Here is a 14,126-nt window from a genome sequence, read left to right as displayed (position 1 = left end):
TATTTTTAGTAGAGACCGTGTTTCACCGTGTTAGCCAGGATGGTCTCGATCTCCTGACCTCGTGATCCGCCCGACTCGGCCTCCCAAAGTGCTGGGATTACAGGCGTGAGCTACCGCACCTGGCTTTTTTTTTTTTTTTTTTTTTTTTTTTTTTTTTTTGTGACGGAGTCTCACTCTGTTGCCCAGGCTGGAGTGCAGTGGCACGATCTCGGCTCACTGTAACCTACGCCTCCAGGGTTCAAGCAATTCTCCTGCCTCAGCCTCCTGAGTAGCTGGGACTACAGGCGCCCACCACCATGCCCAGCTGATTTTTTGTATTTTTAGTAGAGGCGGGGTTTCACCATCTTAGCCAGGATGGTCTCGATCTCCTGACCTCATGATCCGCCCGCCTTGTCCTCTCAAAGTGCTGGGATTACAGGTGTGAGACACTGCGCCTGGCGGTTTTTAGGTTTTTATTGTTGTTGTTTCAGACAGGGTCTCACTCTCTTGCCCAGGCTGGAGCACAGTGTTGCAATCTTGGCTCATTGCAACCTCTGCCTCCTAGTTCAGGAGATGCTCTCACCTCAGCCTCCTGAGTAGCTGGGACTACAGGCACATGCCACCACACCCAGCTAATTTTTTTTCGTATATTTTTTAGAGATGGGCTTTTGCCATGTTGCCCAGGCTGGTCTCAAATTCCTGGGCTCAAGTAATCCACCTGCCTCTGCCTCCCAAAGTGCTGGGATTACACGTGTAAGCCACTGCACCCAGCCATTTTATGTTTCAACAAACACACTTGTCAAGTAATCAGACAGATCTGTTTATTTGTGCCTCACTTGGGGAGGAAGCAGAAGCAGGCTAGAGAAGAAAAGCAAAAAAATGGTAACTTTTGGGGGATTTTTATGGGACTGAAGGTCATGATTTACTCATAACAGGACCTGGTTGGTTGTGCCCTCTCAAATAGAGCAAATGAACTCACTTTGTCCAGCTAGTGTAGTTAGTATTGCTCTAACCTGGTCTTTAAGTATTAGATTTGTTTAGTCACTGGTGTTCTGCAGCTTTAGGAGTGGAGTATGAAAAGAGTCAATTATAAATGATTTTAAGATTAAGAAGTGAGATGCATCTCTGTGTGGTCCATTTCATTTTAGCTCCACTAATAAAACATACTGGCGACCATAATTATATTCCAGTTATAGCAGTAATAGAGTCTAGATTTTTCAGGACAGTTTCAAGGAGTCAGTCCTTTTGTTCCCATCAGTAACGTGTATTCAGACAACATGCCTTGAATTTGGTTTGGAAAATATGATCACTGTAATTTATAGCAGCAGTGAGAAGACTGGTAGGAAGCTCCACTTCAGCTTTGCCTATATCACGTGCTGAATTGGGCATTTACAGAAATGGAGAATCATGGTTGGGCTGTGCCGAAATAAATCTGAGCCTGGGGTAGAAAGAGAAAACTGCCTCCTATTGAATGCCTACTATGTATATGTTTGGCACTGTGCTAGGTGCTTTCCCTATTGACAGCTGCTCTGGCTAGAATTCTATCCTGGATCCAACTGCCACTTAAATAATATACCCCCACCCCTCAACAACAACAACAACAAAACAAACACATATGCCTCATGGGGCTTAGTTCATTAAGACTCGTCACAGCTGCCACACCCTCTTTAAGACCCTGGCACCATAATTAAGATAATAGAATCTCTGGGTTTGGAAGTATCTTTGAGGTCATCTAGTTAGAAGGGGTGGCAGCTGTTCTCTTTACCATGGAGTTTGAGAATGACAGTGCTCAATTCTCTCAATGGGAGGTGCAAAATATGTCTGGGGCCGTAGTCTCTGTAGGCAATCCCATAAAAGATAAGGCAACGATAAACAAGTGTGAAGCTTGAAATACGTCCTAGGCTGAAAAGGGCAATGGGAAGAAATATGGCTTACTGGAGCCCTTATACAATGTAAAAACAAACAAATACTAAAAACGCCCTGGCAGAGATGTAATGTCAGGCCCTTGGATTCAGGGTAGAGGCCCACAAAAGGGATCCTGATTGACACAGGTTAACCTTGTGTCAAAGAAGAAAGAGTCTCTTCTCTTGGGTTCACCAGCTCTGAAGTACTAGCCATCCTCAAGCCGCTTCTTCTTTGCCCTGTTATGAGAAAGCTGGGAAACTCTCTCCTTTTCCAGGAAAGAGGGTGAGGGACGGGGATTAAGGGGCGTGAACGAGAAAAAGCAGGTAGAGGTACTGAAATGTCTGAGTAGTGGTAAATGCAATCGTCCTGGAAGCAGGGGAAGGTATTTCACGCCCTCTCAAGGTCCCTTCGGTTCAAGGATACCGTCATTCTCCGGCTCTACTAAAGGGGAGGGCCTGCAACGTCCATGCTGCCATGGAAACGCGCCGCCGTGTTCCTTTTTCTTACGTGGGGTAGGGCACTCTGCCGCAGCTACCTATCATCCACGGGATTTCTTGAGTGGCGGGCGGCGGCAGCGAATGGACGATCCGATATTATATGACGTGACGGGAAAGGGGGAGTTCGCGGCCGGTGGCGGCGGTGGCGACAGCGGAGACCTAGGGATCGATCTGGAGGGACTTGGGGAGCGTGCAGAGACCTCTAGCTCGAGCGCGAGGGACCTCCCGCCGGGATGCCTGGTACTGTTTGGAGAGAAATGGGAGTGCAGTGGGCTCTGAAGGCCTGGATTTCGGGTCTGAAGGGATGGCTGACCGGAGGGGGCGGGGTGGCAAGCATGGCGGCGGTGACGGGGAAGGGGTTGGAGGGCCCTAAGGAGGGGGTGGGGAAACGTTAGCTAAGAAGGCTTGGTGGTCGTGAGGAAAGCTGAAAGGCTGTGGGGCCTCTGGCGAACAGATTTTAGAAAACATTCTTTTGGGGGGAGGTAGAGGCGCCAGAAGGACGTGGGGGGGGGGGGATGGAAAAAGGGGCGGGGAGAGAAGAGGTTAGGAAGGAGGGGAAAGGGTGTCTACGAGAAGGTGATGAAAAATAGGGAGGGATAGGCAGGCTTATTGTAAATAACGAGGAATGGGGACTTGGTAGGCATGATAGGAAAGTGCTTGCAGCAATTATAAATATAATATTCTAATTGGAGGAGTCCTGAACTGGTCCCGTTTCCCAGCTCTTGTACTTCCGCCCCATTATTTAGGTTTAGACTGCGTGAGCAAGGCTAGTAGGTTACACGGAACTGATCTTTTGTTATTCCATTCCAGGGGAGCAGATGGACCCTACTGGAAGTCAGTTGGATTCAGATTTCTCTCAGCAAGATACTCCTTGCCTGATAATTGAAGATTCTCAGCCTGAAAGCCAGGTTCTAGAAGATGATTCTGGTTCTCACTTCAGTATGCTATCTCGACACCTTCCTAATCTCCAGACGCACAAAGAAAATCCTGTGTTGGTGAGTGATACCTTGTTTGAAGAAGATTGAGCAGATTTTTTTTTTAAACCGAAAACCAGCAAACATAAGTATTTAGAAGATCATTATCTTCTCAATAAAGTTGATTGGAAAAATTGTTCACAAATAGTAGGTTTCATTTTGAAATATTTAATATATAATGGGGATATTTTGTATGTGTATTTTCTAGGATGTTGTGTCCAATCCTGAACAAACAGCTGGAGAAGAACGAGGAGACGGTAATAGTGGGTTCAATGAACATTTGAAAGAAAACAAGGTTGCAGGTGAGGTGTTTAAAGCTCTTTTTTGGGTGCTCTTGTTGGTGCTGGGTGGATTTAAACTTTATGTGGTTGTGTCGAATGTATGTAAGGAAGCCTACTGTGGTATCTGCGTAGTAGTCACTCAAAAGTTGATGTGCTAGTGTCACTGATTAGATTGGTATTGTCTGTATTCCTGATTTTGTATTAAAGTTTGGTGGTAAATGTCTTTCATGCTAATATCCAGTTATTTTTTTCAGACCCTGTGGATTCTTCTAACTTGGACACATGTGGTTCCATCAGTCAGGTCATTGAGCAGTTACCTCAGCCAAACAGGACAAGCAGGTATACAGTGTTTGAAGGGGTTTATTTAAATGTATTATCAGATTTGTTCTTTATCTGTACCTGTTGCCTCATCCCGAGGATAAAAGGATTAATCTCTTTCTTGTGGATTAGGAAATGGGACTTGAGGGTTGTATTAGATAGTATTGTAATAGTACTGATAGCTGGAAACTGTTTTGTGAAGGTAATAATTTTTATACCTACATTATTCAAATCATGATCTGTCTTGTGCATGTGAAACAAAATAAGCATTCCTCCTAGTAGAAAAAAATTATTAAAAAGTATTTAGGGGCCAGGCATGGTGGCTCATGCCTGTAATCCCAGTGCTTTGAGAGGCCGAGGCGGATGGATCACTTGAGGTCAGGAGTTTGAGACCAGCCTGGCCAACATGGTGAAACCCCATCTCTACTAAAAACAGAAAAATTAGCTGGGCCTGGTGGTGCGTGCCTGTAATCCCAGCTATTCAGGAGGCTGAGGCAGGAGAATTGCTTGAACCTGGGAGGCGGAGGTTGCAGTGAGCTGAGATTGTACCACTGTACTCTAGCCTGAGTGACAGAGTGAGACTCCGTCTCAGAAAAAAAAAAAAAAAATTTAGGAGTATTATCAGAACTATTAGGCATGTTTTCCATCTATCAACCGAAGTACCCCACCAGTTTTAGATCTAGAATGTTTAGTTATTACCCTAAACAAGATTCAATTTTTACCATGTCTTTTGCATATCTTTATAATATCCATTTTTTGAGTTCATGCTCTGTGTTAGGTCCTGTATTGGACGTTTGGCATATAGTATAATGTTATTTAATCTTATTTTTAAAGCAGCTGTATGATGAAGACATTACATTACTTCCATTGTATAGAGGGGAAAATTGATGGACAAAGAAATTAGATAACTTGCTTTAGAGTACATTGCTAGTAAGTGGCAGAGCTGGCTTTGAACCTGGTCCTAATGACTCTAATGCCTCCTCTTTCATTCTAACTAGTCAGTGCTTCTCAGTCTTCCGCCCCAATATTTCTAAGGTCCAAGGAGAATGTAGAGAACTTCAGGAGTTTTGGGGTGTTAGAAAGGGGAGGTGGTTAGAGAGGAGAATGTTAGCTTGAGATGGTTAAAGACTATTGTTTTTTCTTAAAAAGAAATGGTTTTTGGCTGGGCGCAGTGGCTCACACCTGTAATCCCAGCACTTTAGGAGGCTCAGACAAGAGGATCACTTGAGCCCAGGAGTTTGAGATCAGCCTGGGCAACCTAGTGAGACCTTGTCTCTACAAAAGAAAAAAAAAAAGGACTGGGTGTGGTAGCTCACACCTGTAATACCAGCACTTCGGGAGGCTGAGGTGGGCGGATCACCTGAGGTCAGGAGTTTGATACCAGTCTGGACAACGTGGTGAAACCCGGTCTCTTAAAAATACAAAAATTAGCCAGGTGTGGTAGCGGGTACCTGTAATACCAGCCACTCAGGAGGCTGAGTCAGGAGAATCACTTGAACCTGGGAAGCAGAGGTTGCAGTGAGCCGAGATTGTGCCACTGCACTCTAGCCTGGGTGACAGAGCGAGACTCTGTCTCAAAATAAAATAAAATAATAAAAAAAAAAAATAGCAGGGCATGGTGGTCCATGCCTGTAGCCCCAGCTATTCAGGAGGCTGAGATAGAAGGATCACTTGAGCCTGGAAGATTGAGGCTGCAGTGAGCCGTGATTGTGCCGCTGCACTCCAGCCTGGTTGATAGAGTGAGACCCTGTCTCAAAAAGAAAAGCTTTTTTGGAGGTGTGTTTTATTTTACACTCTGTGTTTGTACGTAATTTTTTTTTTCTCACAAATCATCAAGTAAAATAAATGCTTTAGAACAACCTGCAAACTGATGGGCTCATTGTGGCCTGCAGAAGTGTTTTATTTGGCCTACATAGGTGGTAAAATGTTAATATATTTGAATTAATTGACAGAATTTTAGAATGGGGAAATTTCTCATAAAACTTAGACTTCCAGCTTCTGGCATTTCTTGTTTCTGTTGGCAACAGTTGGCTGGAGTTATGAGTAGCAGTCAGCCTCTGCTTAGATGGAGCATTAGTGCTATGATTTGCCATAGTCACTACAATTCATTATTGTACTTGGACACTGAGGCCAGGTGTTCTTTTGTCATTTATCATAGTGCTTGTGCTTTTGTTCTTACGCCCAGCTGCTTCACTCATCTATGTTATCTTGCTTTGATTTCTGTGGGCATTTAAGTTTGTGGTACCTCTTTAAGAACATGTGCCAGGCTTATCTATGTTTTTGTGGCTCAGCATCCTGGTTTGAGCCAGTGGGGACAGGAAGTATGCACGTCCCTCATTGTGAATGAAGCAATGCTATTTGAGAAGTTTCATGCTACTTCTTTTCATGTTAAATAAATGTGCAGGCACTGTGGCATGTGCTTTAAAGGGGCTTTTGCCATTGTGGAGCTTATAATTTAATAGGAGAGACAGATGTTAAATGAGTCATTACATCAGTAGCTATTCCATTACAACTGTGATCATTGCAAAGAGGAGAAAGAATATATATAACGTAATCTGAAGGATAAGGGGACACCTCTTTGTGGAATACAATCTAAACAATAAATATGAATTTGTTAGGCATAGTTGAAGGGCTTGGAGGGCATAGTTGAAGGGCTGCACATTTCTATGTGCAGTATGCAAGGAGGAGCTGTCCAAACAGAATGAACTGTGTGTGCATAGGCCATGAAGCTGGAAAGAATTTGGAGTTGATTCCAAAAGAATGAAATCTCTTCAAAACACTTTTTTTTTTTTTTTTTTGAGACAGAGTCCCACTCTTGTTCCCCAGGCTGGAGTGCAGTGGTGTGATCTTGGCTCACTGCAACCTCTGCCTCCCAGGTTCAAGCGATTCTCTTGTCTCAGCCTCCTGAGTAGCTGGGATTACAGGTGTCCACCACCACTGCTGGCTAATGTTTGTATTTTTAGTAGAGATGGGGTTTCCCCATGTTGGCCAGGCTGGTCTTAAACTCTTGACCTCAAGTGATCCACTTGCCTCAGTCTCCCAAAGTGCTGGGATTACAGGTGTGAGCCACCTTGCCTGGCCAAATCCACCAAATTTATTCACATTTCCTGTTTTACTTCTTTTTATGTGTGTGTGTATGTGTGTGTATTGTTTTACATAGTTTTATCACCTGCGTAGGTTTGTGTCTGCACCACAACAGTCAAGATACAGTTCTAACACCACAAGGATGTTTATTGTTGCCCTTTTATAGCCACACCTACCTCCGTCTTTTGCACCCAAACCCCTGGCAGCCATTAATCCATTCTTCATGTGTAAAATGTCATTTCAAAATACTATATAAAATGGGATCATACAGTCTGTAACCTTTAGTGATTGGCTTTTTTTTTTTTGAGACAGGGCCTCACTCTGTTGCTCAGGCTGGAGTGCAGTGGCAAGGTCATGGTTAGTGCAGCCTCCACCTCCTGGGCTCAAGCAATCCTCCCATCTCAGCCTCGCAAGTAGCTGAGACGACAGGCACATGCCACCACACCCAACTAATTTTTTAACTTTTTGTAGAGATGGGGTTTTGCTGTATTGGCCAGGGTGGTCTCCAATGCCTGGGCTCAAGCGATACTCCTGTCTCATCCTCCCAGAATGCAGGGATTACAGGCATGAGCCACCATGCCCATCCTTGGGATTGGCTTTTTCAATCAGCATAACTTCTGGGGCTCCATCCATGTTTTTGCATGTATCAATAGTTCATTTTTATTGCTGAGTAGTCTTCCATGCCGTGGATGTACCACAGTTTGTTTAACCATTCATCTGTTGAAGGACATCTGCGTTTTTTTTTCTTGTTTTTGACTACTATGAAGAAGCTGTTATAAACATTTATGAACAGGTTTTTCTTTTCTTTTTTTTTTTTTGAGATGTAGTCTTGCTCTGTCGCCCAGGCTGGAATGCAATCTCAGCTCACTGCAACCTCCACTCCAGGGTTTAAGTGATTCTTCATCCTCAGCATCCCGAGTAGCTGGGACTACAGCTGTGCACCATCACGCCTGGCTAATTTTTGTATTTTTAGTAGAGGCGGGATTTCACCATGTTGACCAGACTGGTTTTGAACTCCTGACCTCACGTGATCTGCCTGCCTCGGCCTCCCAAAGTGCTGAGATTATAGGCGTGAGTCACTGTGCCCGGCCATATGTACAGGTTTTTCTGTGAACATAAGTCTTCATTTCTCTAGGATAAATGCCCAGATTTGCAATTGCTGGGTCATGGTAGTTGCATGTTTGTTTTTTTAAGAAACTGCCAAACTTTTCTAGAGTGGCCATACTGTTTTATAGTCCCACCAGCAATGTATGAGTGATCTAATTTTTTTTCATCCTCACTGGCATTTGGTGTTTTCAGTATTTTTTATTTTAGCCATTACAAGTCTGTAGTGATACCTCATTGTTGTTTCAGTTTGCATTTCCCTAATGGCTAATGATGGTGAGGATCTTTTCATGTGCTTACTTGCTGCCTGTCATTTTCTTCAGGAAAATGTCTGTTCATATCTTTTGTCCATTTTCTAATTGGATTGTCTTTTTACTATTGTGTTTTCAGAGTTCTTTATATATTCTAGATACTAGTCTTTTGTAGAATATGTATTTTGCAAATTTTTTCTCCCACTCTATCCTTTCTTTCTCTTCATAGGGTTTTTCACGGAGCAATTTTTAATTTTGGTGAGAGCTGTTAAATATTTTTAACAGAATAATATAAGTCATTTACTTTAAAAAGGGCTTATAGGCCAGGTGCAGTGGCTCAGGCCTATAATTTCAGCACTTTGGGAGGCCAAGGCTGGTGGATCACTTGAGCTCAGGAGTTTGAGACCAGCCTGGGCAGTATGGTGAAACACCGTCTTTACCAAAAATACAAAAAAATTAGCTGGGCATGGTGGCACACATCTGTGGTTCCAGCTACTCAGGAGGCTGAGGTGGGAGGATCGCTTAAGCCTGGGAAGCAGAGGTTGCAGCGAGCCGTGATTGCACCGCTGCACTCTAGCCTGGGTGGCAGAGTGAGACCCTGCCTCAAAAACAAATAAATAAATATAGTAAAAAGGGCTTATAATGAAAAGCAGAGAGTCCTTCCTCACCCTTGCTCTCTTTTCACAAAGGCAACTCTCTTTAGCTGTTTATGGTTTTACTTCTTTGGGAGATTATCTTCCTACCTCTAATACTATTGTAAAACTATAAATGTGTTTTATATGTAAAGTAATACAATTGAGTTCTGATAATGAAAGATGGGATAACTCAGCAACACCCTCCCAATTTTTGTTTATTTGTTTGTTTTATTTTGAGACCGAGTTTCGCTCTTGTTGCCCAGGCAGGAGTGCAATGGCATGATCTTGGCTCACGGCAACCTCCGCCTCCTGGGTTCAAGCGATTCTCCTGCCTCAGCCTCCCAAGTAGCTGGGATTACAGGCATGTGCCACCACGCCTGGCTAATTTTGTATTTTTAGTGGAGATGGGGTTTCTCCATGTTCGTCAGGCTGGTCTTGAACTCCCGACCTCAGGTGATCCACCCCCCTCAGCCTCCCAAACTGCTGAGATTACAGGCGTGAGGCACCGCAGCGGCCCTCCCAATTTTTTTTTTGTTTGTTTTCACCCTCTCAATTTTTGATGATAATTATTTTAATTCTTCTGGCTCCGTTTACACCTCTAAATAATATATTTAAACCTTTGTTTTCTCTTTCCATCAACTTTAGACAGTGGAGAAAAGTTTAACTAAAGTACTGTTTTTTGTCTGTAATCTGAATTATTTCATGGTTTTTCTGATTCGTCTAATCATTCTACAAATTTTTTTGAGTATTTTCTTTTTTATTTTTTGAAACGGAGTCTTGCTTTGTTGCCCAGGCTGGAGTGCAGTGGCACCATCTTGGCTCACTGCAACTTCCACCTCCTGGGTTCAAGCGATCCTTGTCCCTCAGCCTCCTGAGTAGCTGGGATTACAGGCAAGTGCCACCATGCCTGGCTAATTTTTGTATTTTTAGTAGAGACAGGGTTTCACCTTGTTGGCCAGGCTGGTCTTGAACTCCTGACCTCAAGTGATCTGCCCATCTCGGCCTCCCAAAGTACTTTCTTTTTTTTTTTTTTTTTTTTTGAGACAGAATCTCACTCTGTTGCCCAGGCTGGAGTGCAGTGGCGCAATCTCAGCTCACTGCAAGCCCCGCCTCCTGGGTTCACGTCATTCTCCTGCCTCAGCCTCCCAAGTAGCTGGGACTACAGGCACCTGCTACCACGCCTGGCTAATTTTTTGTATTTTTAGTGGAGATGGGGTTTCACCATGTTAGCCAGGATGGTCTTGATCTCCTGACCTCGTGATCCGCCCGCCTCGGCCTCCCAAAGTGCTGGGATTACAGGCATGCGCCACCGCGCCCGGCCAAAGTACTTTCTATTGAGTATTTTCTGTGTGCCAGGTGTTCTTGGATTTTGGGGATACAAAGTGATCAGAAGAAATAAAAATCCTAGACCTTAATGTAGCTTACATTCTTGTGTAGGGTATAGCAGTATATGATAAATAAGTAAAATATGTAGTATGTTAGATGCTGATAAGGGCTGAAGAGATAAATATAGCAGGGAAGGGGAGAGGAAGCAACAAAGTAGTTGCAAGTTTACATAGGGTGTCTAGGGAGTGCTTCATTGATAGGACATTTGATTAAAAATCTAAGTGAGGCCAAGGCAGGAGGATCTCTTGAGCCCAGGAGTTTGAGAGCAGCCTGGACAACATAGTGAGACCCTGTCTTTACAAAAAATACACAGTAAGCCAGGCATGGTAGTGTGCGCCTGTGATCCCAGCTACATGGGAGGCTGAGGTGGGAGGATCGCTTGAGCCTGGGAGGTTGAGACTGCAGTGAGCCATGGTTGCTTCACTGCACTCTAGCTTGTGTGACAGAGTGAGACCATATCTTAAAAAAAAAAAAAAAAAAAAGAGTAAGTGTGTATTTGCTGTTATCTGGGATAAGTGCAATCCATGCATGGAGAATGGCAAGTTCAAAGACCCTGAGGCATGAGTGTCCCTGGAATATTTGAGAAATAGCAGGGAGGTTAGTGTGGCTGTAGTGGAGTGACTAAGAGAAGTGAGAGAAGAGGTCAGAGAAGTCAGAAGGGAACCAGATTATGTATGGCATTGTGAGGAATTTGGCTCTTATTTTTAGTGAGATAGGAAGACATTTAAGGGTTTTGAGCAGGGGAAGGACATGATCTGATTTAGATTTTTAACAGAGTCACTCTGGCTGCTTGATTAAGAATAGACTGAAAGCAGGACAAGGCTAGAGGCAGGAAGACCAACAAGGAAACTATTGACATAATTTAGCAAAATGTGATAGTGGCTGGACCAGGATTGAAGCAGATGAAGAATGGTGAGATTGAGTATTTGAAAAGGGGATTCAAAGACAGATCAGATGTGGAGTGTGAGAGACAAGAAGGAAGTAATAATTATTCCAGGTTTGTTTTGCTTCAAGTAGCTGGTACTACAGATGTATGCCACTGTGCCTGGCAGATTCCAAGTTTTTGATTTGAGCAACTAGAGTAATGGAATGACAGTTAAGATAGAGAAGACTGCAGGAGGAGAAGTTCAGTTTTAAACATATGAAACATTGTGCTATCTTTTCAACAACCAGTTGGATGTGTTGAGGAGGTAATTGGACAAGGAGGCCTGGAGCTCAGAGGGAAAAGTCTAGGCCAGAGATTTAAATTGCAGACTCATAAGCAGATAGGTAGTATTCTAAACCATGAGTCTGGATGAGGTCATTAAGTGGGTGAATATAGCTAGAAAAGAGGTCCAAGGACTCACGGAGCCTACCAGCATTTAGAGATCAGGGACATGAGGTAAAAACACCAAAAGAAACTAAGAAGAGCTCAAAGTGTGTTGTTTTGTGCTGTCGTCCTTCATTGCTTCTTTTCTACCATTTGCAATATTTGCTCTTGAACTTTCTTTCCCTCTGTTTCCCAAGGTCATTTATCTGGTCCTTCCAGTTATATAGATAATGTTCTATTTTGTTTTTGTAAAAATCTTTACTTAGTCTTCTTTCACTTGCTTGGGTCACGGTTCCCAACTTGGCAAATTTATATTTTCACCTCTTTTGTGTTTATTAAAGTTATGCTTAATGCTCTTTTTATGAAATATTAATTGTGTAGAAAGTTGCAAGGAAGCAAAGATGTCATCTGTAATCCTGCCACCCAGAGGCTAATTGCTGTAAACATTTTGGCATCTTTTCTCTCTTTTTTTGTTCATTTGATTTATATGGTTGACATCATGTGAAAAGTAAAAGTGTATGTTTGCTGATGTTTTGCTTAAAAACATGAAAATTTTTCTCATGACAATTAAAACTTAACATATTCCCCAAGTTTTTTATTTTAAAAGTTTAACCCCACAGAAGAAATGAAAGAGTATACATTTGTTCCGTGTGTGTGTGTGTGTGTGTGTGTTGTACTTTTTTGGGGAGGATGAATTGTGTAAAACTAAGTTGCAGACATCAGATTTTTCCTTAATATAATGTCCCCTTAAATACTTCAGCATTCATCCCCTAAGAATAAGTACATTATTCTATATAATCATAGTACCATTATCACACTTAAAGTAATAATTCCATAATATTTAAGTATACAGTTCAGATTTTCCCAGTTGTCTCAAAGATGTCTTTTGTCTTGTTTTATTGATGGGTTGGTTGATTGCATCTAAGATCCAATTCAGGTTCACATTTTGTATTTGATTGTTTCACACTTTTCTTTTTTTGGAGACAAACTCTTTTTCTGTTGCCCAGGCTGGAGTGCAGTGGGGCAGTCTCGGCTTACTGCAACCTCCACCTCCTGGGTTCAAGCGATTCTCCTGCTTCAGCCTCCCAAGTAGCTGGGACTACAGGCACATGCCACCACACTGGTTAAATTTTTTTTTTTTTTTTTTGAGACGGAGTCTCGCCATGTCTCCCAGGCTGGAGTGCAGTAGCGTGATCTTGGCTCACTGCAACCTCCAATTCCCGGGTTCAAGCAATTCTCCTGCCTCAGCCTCCCCAGTAGCTGGGACTACAGGTGCGTGCCACCACGCCTGGCTAATTTTTTGTATTTTTAGTAGAGACAGGGTTTCACCTTGTTCGCCGGGATGGTCTCGATCTCCTGACCTTGTGATCCGCCTGTTTCGGCCTCCCAAAGTGCTGGGATTACAGGCGTGAGCCACCGCGCCCAGCCTAATTTTTGTATTTTTAGTAGAGACGGGGTTGCACCATGTTGGCCATGCTGGTTTTGAACTCCTAACCTTAAATGATCCGCCCACTTCGGCCTCCCGAAGTGCTGGGATTACAGGGATAAGCCACTGCGCCTGGCCTTGTTTCAAACATTTTTAATGGTGATATATGTTGTTAATAGATTGTGAAATTATTTAATCATTTCCTTAATGCTGAATTTATAGGTTGTTTCTTGTTGTTGTTGTTGTTGTTGTTGTTTGAGGTGGAGTCTCGCTCTGTCGCTCAGGCTGGAGTGCAGTGGCGCGATCTCGGCTCACTGCAAGCTCTGCCTCCCGGGTTCACGCCATTCTACTGCCTCAGCCTCCTGAGTAGCTGGGACTACAGGCACCTGCCACCACGCCCAGCTAATTTTTTTGTATTTTTTAGTAGAGATGGGGTTTCACCATGTTAGCCAGGATGGTCTCGATCTCCTGATCTCGTGATCCGCCCTCCTTGGCCTCCCAAAGTGCTGGGATTACAGGCGTGAGCCACCGTGCCTGGTCGGTGTTAACTTATTTTAAAAATATATGGAGTTTGCTTGTGCCCAGTAGTTCAAGGCTGCAGTAAGCTGTGATCGTGCTACTGCACTTTAGCCTGGGAGACAGACTCTGTCTCTCTTTTTTTTTTTTTTTTGAGACAGAGTCTCGCTCTGTCACCAGGCTGCAGTGCAGTGACGCGATCTCGGCTCACTGCAACCTCCGCCTCCTGGGTTCGAGCGATTTTCCTGCCTCAGCCTCCTGAGTAGATGGGACTACAGGTGCATGCCACCACACCCAGCTAATTTTTGTATTTTTAGTAGAGACGGGGTTTCACCATGTTAGCCAGGATGGTCTCGATCTCTTGACCTCGTGACCTGCCTGCCTCTGCCTCCCAAAGTGCTGGGATTACAGGTGTGAGCCACCGTGCCTGGCCCAGACTCTGTCTCTTAAAAAAAAAATGA

General features: G+C 43.7%; 1 protein-coding gene across 6 annotated transcripts in view; it reads left to right on the top strand.

Moving 5' to 3' along the window:
• The window catches only part of TP53BP1 (tumor protein p53 binding protein 1), a 102,955-nt gene that overhangs the window by 14,889 nt on the left and 73,940 nt on the right, over window positions 1-14,126 (top strand). For 3 of the 6 annotated variants that reach the window (XR_008672049.2, XM_031002289.3, XM_063698513.1), the window contains exons 1-4: window positions 2,481-2,621; window positions 3,192-3,376; window positions 3,564-3,657; window positions 3,891-3,975. Coding sequence is in view for 5 of the 6 variants with exons in the window: in XM_031002289.3 (XP_030858149.2) it covers window positions 2,615-2,621; window positions 3,192-3,376; window positions 3,564-3,657; window positions 3,891-3,975 (371 nt within the window). In the remaining variant the exon portion in view is untranslated. Of the gene's footprint in view, window positions 1-2,400; window positions 2,622-3,191; window positions 3,377-3,563; window positions 3,658-3,890; window positions 3,976-14,126 lie in introns of those variants that run through there. The other 3 variants (XM_031002288.3, XM_063698512.1, XM_031002287.3) reach the window with 2 other exon arrangements.

This window comes from Gorilla gorilla, chromosome 16 (genome assembly GCF_029281585.2).
Source record: "Gorilla gorilla gorilla isolate KB3781 chromosome 16, NHGRI_mGorGor1-v2.1_pri, whole genome shotgun sequence".
NCBI lineage: Eukaryota > Metazoa > Chordata > Mammalia > Primates > Hominidae > Gorilla > Gorilla gorilla.
The sequence above is the reverse complement of the archived record's forward strand: the minus strand, read 5'-3'. Positions and strand labels throughout refer to the sequence as shown.